The 7,466-nt window shown below is 62.0% G+C and overlaps 1 protein-coding gene across 1 annotated transcript in view; it reads left to right on the forward strand.

Moving 5' to 3' along the window:
* The window catches only part of ZNF407 (zinc finger protein 407), a 295,118-nt gene extending 289,683 nt beyond the window's left edge, over positions 1-5,435 (forward strand). The window contains exon 8 of the mRNA XM_087818909.1: positions 2,839-5,435. Within this exon, the coding sequence (XP_087675035.1) occupies positions 2,839-4,151 (1,313 nt within the window). The 3' untranslated portion in view covers positions 4,152-5,435. The remainder of the gene's footprint in view (positions 1-2,838) is intronic.
* The last annotated feature ends 2,031 nt before the right edge of the window (positions 5,436-7,466 follow it).

Genomic DNA, 7,466 nt, shown 5'->3' on the forward strand with positions numbered 1-7,466 from the left:
ACGGTAAGATTCCACCCTCTTTATAGCCGGGTAGCACTCCACCGTGTGGTGCACCAAAGCTCTCTTACCCGCTCGTCTACCGGTGGAGGCTTTCGTAGCTTGGCTATTGTAAGTAATGCTGCCAGGAACATAGGGGTGCATGTATTCTTTCAAATTGGTGTTTCGGGTTTCTTTGGAAATATTCCCAAAAGTGGAATTGCTGGGTCGTAAGGCAGTTCCATTTTTAACTTTTTGAGGAACCTCAATACTGTTTTGTTTTCCATAGTGGGTACACCAGTCTGCATTCCCACCGGCAGTGCACGAGGCTTCCTAGGTGGCTGTTTAGCCAGACTCATGGGTGTTTTGACACTTTTGAGATGCGACAGTTTGCTTCTGCCTGGCTGGTGAGGGCACAGCCAGGCTTGGTTCGCCCACCTTTGTCCACCCAGCCCCACTCAGCTTCTGCCAGCCATAGGATTCCATGGTCACTGATGTGTCAGTGGGACTGTCTGCTGCTGGTGATTGTCCTGGTTGACCACACAGTCTGCTCCTGACCTAAGCGCCTGTGGCCTCACAGCCCGTCCAAGATCCACACTATAGAGTTCTGAGAAAGTCAGCGTGAATTGGTGCTGATCTGTGCTTAAAGTGGATCCTCATACGGTTCAGTTTCTCACTGGGATGAGAGCTTCAGAGGCTGACAGAGCACCGGTAACAGAAACTCAGTCCTGAGAACACACTGTGAGCTCCGCTCCTGCTGGCCCTGCAACATAGGCCGGGGGCGGGGGGAGGGAGCACCCTGAGGTGCCCTTGCCCCTGCCCAGCAGGTGGCTCCCTCTGCTGGCCAGTGGAGGAGGGCACAGCGGTGGCGTCCAGTTAGTCCTGACTGGTGAACAAGTGGATGCAGACGGCATGTGCACCGCGGCCCAGCGCTGGCATTTTTAACTGGTGACATGTGACTCCACCTGGGAGACCATGGCCCGCGGTCTGTGGGAGCCTGCCGTGTTCTCCGCCAGTGTGACTGGGCACCTTCTGTGATGCTGCCTGAGAGGCTGCTCCCCCAGGGGCGAGCCTGGCGGGCCCCTGCTTTGCCTGGACTCTGCTGAAGGAAATGCTTCCTTACAGGAGGCGCCCAGGCGGTAAACAAAACTGCCGTCCTAGTTTAAGGAGCGCCAGCAATAATACTCTACTTTCCTAACCCTTTCCTTTCCTTGGCAAGGAAGCTGCTTTTAAAACAGCCTACATGGGGGAGTGAAGCAGGGCCTCCGCAAGGCCCCTGGGGGTGGAGACGTGGAGGGCACTCAGAGGGCGCGCTGTAAGGAGGGAGGAGGCGGCGTTAGGGAAACGGGTAGAAAATTTGGGATTTACAGAAGAAAATAGGAACTCTATTTAAAGTCAGTCTCTTTTTTTAATGAAAAAGATTATAATTTTCACTCATATTTCCAGCTATTAAACACCGGCCTGGATGGCGGGTCACGCCGGGGGTGCACTCGCTCCGGCCCCTTGCCCGCCTGGCATCTGCCTGCCTCCCTGGCGTTCGCCCTGTTCTCTCCTCCCCGTGGTCCCGGCTCCATTTCTGGGGCGTCCCGTCTGCAAAGCAGAGGACAGCGCCGGCCTCCAGCCCTGAGCCGGGAGTCCCGCCGCGCCCCGCCCCTGGGCCCGGGCCCTGGACGGCTTCGCACCGAGGTTTCCGACCGCTGGGTGCCCGCGAGTCCCGGCCGCGCTGCCCGCCGCCCTGGGTGCCCGCGAGTCCCGGCCGCGCTGCCCGCCGCCCTGGGTGCCCGCGAGTCCCGGCCGCGCTGCCCGCCGCCCTGGGTGCCCGCGAGTCCCGGCCGCGCTGCCCGCCGCGGTGGTTTATCGATCGCGCGCTTTTTATTTATTTATTTAATGCATCTTTATTGATCTCAGAGAGAGGAAAGGAGAGGGAGAGACAGACAGAAACATCAATGATGAGAGAGTCACTGATCGAGCCCGCAGCCCGGGCCTGTGCCCTGACCGGGAATCGAACCCGGTCGCCTGGCTCCCAGGTCAGCGCCCAACCGCTGAGCCACCCCGGCCGGGCCGACCGCGCGCCTTCAGAGCCGGGGAGCAGGGCGCTCGCTCTTGGCCCAGGCGCGGGGAGACCCTGTGCGCCGGGCGCTAGGGAAGCTCCGTCGCCCGACTGTGCTGATGGGCACTCACCTGCCCCGCTGGGTGTGGAGGCGGCAGCGGGAGGGACCGGACCCCCTGGGCACCGCGGGAGGGTGGGCGTGGCGGGGCGGCCCCGGCAGGGGGCAGCAGGGGGCAGCGGGGGGCAGCGGGGGGAGGCCCCAGCAGTGGGCGGCGGGGGGCGGCGGGGAGCGGCAGGGGGAGGCCCCAGCAGTGGGCGGCAGGGGCGGCGGGGGGCGGCAGGGGGCAGCAGGGGGTGGCGGCGGGCGGCGGGCGGAGGCCCCAGCAGTGGGCGGCAGGGGCGGCGGGGGGCGGCAGGGGGCAGCAGGGGGCAGCGGGGGGCAGCGGGGGGAGGCCCCAGCAGTGGGCGGCGGGGGGCGGCGGGGGGCGGCGGGGAGCGGCAGGGGGAGGCCCCAGCAGTGGGCGGCAGGGGCGGCGGCGGGCGGAGGCCCCAGCAGTGGGCAGCGGTGGGTGGCGGGGGGCGGCGGGGGGCAGCAGGGGGAGGCCCCAGCAGTGGGCGGCAGGGGCGGCGGCGGGGGCGGCGGGCGGAGGCCCCAGCAGTGGGCGGCGGGGGGCGGCAGGGGCGGCGGGGGGCGGTGGCGGGCGGCGGGCGCGCTGGGCCGGCCGCCCCGCAGGGCTCGGCGCCCGCGGTTGAACTCTTACTCCAAGACGGGAACGCGTTTCGCTGGCTCTGACCTGCCCTGTCTCCCGCAGGCATTGTCTCCAAGTCCTACGAGTGCCGCCTGAAGGGCCAGGGAGCCACGTTCGTGGAGACGGACAGCCCGTTCACGGCGGCCGCGCTGGCGGAGGAGGCCCCGGCCAAGGAGCGGCCGGCGCGCGGCCGGCGCGCGGCCGAGCAGGTGCAGCAGGTCATCATCATCCAGGGCTACGACGGCGACTTCGCCCTGGACGCCTCGGTGGAGGAGACGGCCGCGGCCACGCTGCAGACGCTGGCGCTGGCCGGCCAGGTGGCCCGCGTGGTGCACATCACCGAGGACGGGCAGGTCATCGCCACGGGCCCCGGCGGCGCGCACGCGGGCGGCGGCGTGTCCGGGCCGGGCCTGCCCGCGCAGGCGGCGGGGGAGGCCGCGCAGGTGGTGGTGCTGGGCGGCGCGGTGGAGAGCCACGCGGGCCCGCCCCTCGGCCCCGGCGGCGCGGCGCTGCAGCAGGCGACCAAGCAGGAGATCCTGGACCTGGGCGAGGCCGCCGTCCCCCAGCCCGACGCCGCCTCCGCCCTGGACGCCCTGCTGTGCGCGGTCAGCGAGCTGGGGGGCGCGGAAGGCAGGGCCGGGCCCGAGGACAGGGGCAGGGCCGGCCGCCGGGACGTGCTGGTCCAGCTGCCGCGGCAGGAGGCGCCCCCCACCGCCCCCCAGCCCGAGGCCGCCGAGGTCCACGTGTTCCCCGACGTGGAGGGGGGCGCGGCGGGCGAGCCCGTGGAGGTGCTGACGCAGGTGGTGCGGCCCGCGGCCCTGGCGGCCTCGCAGGAGCGCGCCCAGGCGGCCTTGAAGAAGGTGGTGCAGGGCGTCCTCCAGTTCGCCGTGTGCGACGCGGCCGCCGCGGGGCAGCTGCTGAAGGAGGGCGTCACGCAGGTCATCGTGAACGAGGAGGGCGCCGTGCACATGCTGGCCCGCGAGGGCGCGCAGATCCTCATGCAGGGGGCCGGCGCCCACGGGCCGCCGGCCGGGCTGGCCGAGCAGGACGGCGAGATCTCGCAGATCATCGTCACCGAGGAGCTGGTCCAGGCCATGGTCCAGGAGTCCGGCGGCCACTTCCCCGAGGGCGCCACCCATTACATTGTGACCGAGCTGCCCCCGGGGGTGCAAGACGAGACCGCCATGTACTCCCACACGGTGATAGAGACGGACTCGCAGGAGGTGCTGCAGGCCGGGGCCCCGCTCAGCGCTGAGGCCGTGGTCCCCAGTGGAGCCGAACAGTTGACAAGCATGGTCATTTACACCCAGGAGGGCTCTCCTGCAGCCACGGTCATTCAGAGCCAAAGAGAGAGTCACGAACTCCAAGAAGCCTAAGGCACAGGGCTGAGTGGGAAGGTCGGCACACGCGGGGCAGTGTCCCCGGAGCAATGACAGCGGAGCTCTGAGGAGCCCTGAGCAGCTCCCTCCGGAGGTCCCCACTGCTGCTGAAAGGCGTGGCCCTGGGACCCCCCCACCCCCGCGGAGGGGCAGGCTGGGTGCAGCCAGCCCCCAGGGATGGGGCTGCAGAGGGAGGCAGGGCCCTGCACCCCAGATCTGCTCTTTGTTTGGTTCTTCTGTTAAGGGTCTTTCCCTCAGTTCTGCCTGTTGTGCGGAGGAGAACCTTGAGTTTTCTTTTCTGCACCCCCCCTACACACACACAAATGTTCTCACATTTCAGGTCTCAAAGGGCTGTGGCCCGGGTGGAAGTGTAAGCACAGTGTTTGTGGCTTGAGCGTCTGCTCCAGCAGCCCAGCCTGTAGCCATTTACACTTTTATTACGTATTTGGTTAAACTACAGCCGCAAGTGTTAGGGTCCTGATGTGCCCACCCCTGTTCGTTTTGTTGCAACGTGTCCCAGACCAAAGGAAGCCTGTCATTTATCTCACCTTCAGTTTGTTCTCCGGACACAGCAGGTGCATTCAGAGCTCTGGTTGCTTCCTGCTTAAGGGAACCCTTCTAAAGCCCATGGTTCGGGAAGACTCAGGGTTCATGGTTGATTAAAACGCACCCTGGTCAGGACAGCCCAGTGTTTCCGATTTTGACTTCGTTTCATACAATAAAGTCTCTATGAAACATGCACTCTGGAAAGTAACTGTTCATACCCACGTTTGGCTTTTTTTGACACGTTCGCATCAACATCATTGTTGCAGGATTATTTGTACTTTATGTCCGTGTGCAAGACTGACGTTAACAGCAGCAGGACGCCCCCGCAGCCCGCCGGCCCAGCGCTGGCTGCCTAGTCGTGGGCTCTGCGGCGTGGAGTGCGGCTTGCGTCGGCCACTGTGTCTCGGGACGATTGCTCTTCCTCCTTTCCCGAGATTGTAATATAATCCCTGCCCCACGCACAGGTGGTTTTATTCTGTTTCATTTTTCTTTGAAATAAAACGATAGCGTTAAAGAGAATGATGTTGTATTTCCGCAGTCCACCAGTGGGCCGCTGTGGAAACTGGCGAGAGCGCGCCTCTGTCTGACACGTGGCCCCCCACCCGCCTGCCCGCCGGCAGAGGCACTGGCTCCCCGGGGACTCCTCTGCGGCCGGTGGGCGCAAGGCCCAGGCACATTCTGGTGGCAGTAACGTCTTCTGTCAGGGCTGAGACCTGAAAGTCAAGAAGAACAGACCTGAGGACAGGAGGAGAAATGGTCCCCTTTAGTTTAAATAGAAGTGCCGCTGGGAACACCTTCCTGGGCTGACGGTGGAAACGAGCTTCCTGAGAAGCCGAGCCCTCTGCCCGGCTCCCAGCCTCGTCACTGCTCAGAGTCCTGTCCATCCCAGGGCCACCTCCCCCTACCCAGCTACCCGTCCCCCAAAACCAAAGGTAAGATTTCCATTTCGACACTGAGGTTCACAATTAGCTGAGTATGACTTGCTCGTGTTTGTTAAAAATGGCAGGCGAGCCAGCTCTTAAACACTCTTCAGCAAGCAGTGACAGGATCAGCTCCCGTTGTTATTAGGATGAAGGTGACCTTTACAAACCGATGCCCCTCTCCAGGCTTCTCATACATGTTAAAAAGAAAAGGAAACAGGAGGAGGGGCATGTTTCTCGGTGGAAGTACTTCCTTGTGCTCAGCCCCCCCCCCCCCCCCCCCGTGGCCTCGGTGGGTGGATGCTGATTCCTCCTGCGCTCAGGCCTGTACCACTAACCTTTCTGCCGCAGGCCCGGCGTTGACACTGACACGCTGCAGTTTACCGCGTGTGATTTATTTAGGATAAATATGTCTCAGGTGGCATTTAATCCTTCATCAAACCAGTGTAGCCTGCAGTGTCAAACCAGCAATCACGTTGTCCGCACAGTGAAAAGAGCAGGCCTCTGCGTAACAAAACCGAGCAGAGGTGTTCCGAGGCTCCGAGGACTGCGAAGGCTGCAGTGGGCATCGTTTCCCGGAATCACCTCTGGAGCCCAGTTAATGGTACCTCTCTCTCCTCATGACATGAATGTCAGGACGGACGGGACTCCAGGGGGCCCATGCACAAGTGTGTGCCTTGGAATAATGAGGCGTGGCCACTGTGGTCAGGGTGCGGTCACCACAGCACGTTCTGCCTGTGAAGGAGACACGGCCAGCTTACTGTTGCTTTGAAGTTTCTGCTGGAGGATTATAATAGAACCTTAAAGAAGTGAACTGACCTGAGGCTGTGATTCAGACAGGCCACCTTTGTGGGAAGCTACACCCATTAAATGACAGCCTCAGGGACTCGAGTGAAAGGAAGACTGGCTGCCCTGGCCCCGTCAGCACAGGGACGTGGCTCAGGTTTCAGCTCCACTCGGAGGGCGGCCAGTGCACCCCACGTGGGGTAGAGAGCCACAGAGATGGAAGTTTTAGCCAAAAGTCACTTTCATGAGATACTATGACTCGGGTCCTTCCGGTGGCTGCAGGCCTCGGTGAACAGTTGGGGCCGACGGAGGAGACAGCAAACACCTCCCTCCACAACACAGGCACACAGGCAGACAGACCCTCCTCACCTGACACATGCAAAAAACATCCTTCAAGCTGCTTGGTTTGCTTCGAACACCAAGTAAAAGTGCTAAGGTTGTGTCGGTAGCACTGAAAGTTCCTCTGGCATGTGGACCCAGAGTCCGAGAAGACAGTTGGCTAAGGATCCTTGGTGGGTCTTTACTCAGTTACCTGATAGACGTCAGTGGAGACCCATCAAGGCTGAGGCCTGGCCATGCTCACCTGGTGGGATCACAGTAAAGACCCATCAGGGCTGTGTCTGGCCATACTCACCAACTAGATCATGGTGAAAACCATCGAGGTCCAGGCCTGGCCATGCTCACCTGGTGGGTCATGGTGAAGACCTGTCAGGGCCCAGGCCTGGGCATGGTCAGGCCAAAATCCACAGCTCCGGCCCACCGCCCCCTCTGAGAACAAGAACCCCTCTGCACAGCAGCACAGGGCCTAGGAAATACTATGGCCACTGGACTGTGTTCATATTTCTTAAGCCTAGCAAACTGGCTTTCCTGAACATAAAGATAAAATAATGGCTTGAGGAAAACAATTGAAGAACCAGCTTAGAATCCTAACCAAGAGTTGGTTCTAGGAAGAGAATTAAAGAGCAAGAAAGGCCATTTACTTAGCAAACTAAAAAGCGAGCCGTAAGTGTTCACTTACGTTACTGTTTAATATTGGCCCATAATTTGAGAGCACGCGGCT

Source organism: Miniopterus natalensis, chromosome 7, assembly GCF_054644295.1.
Source record: "Miniopterus natalensis isolate mMinNat1 chromosome 7, mMinNat1.hap1, whole genome shotgun sequence".
Taxonomy (NCBI): domain Eukaryota; kingdom Metazoa; phylum Chordata; class Mammalia; order Chiroptera; family Miniopteridae; genus Miniopterus; species Miniopterus natalensis.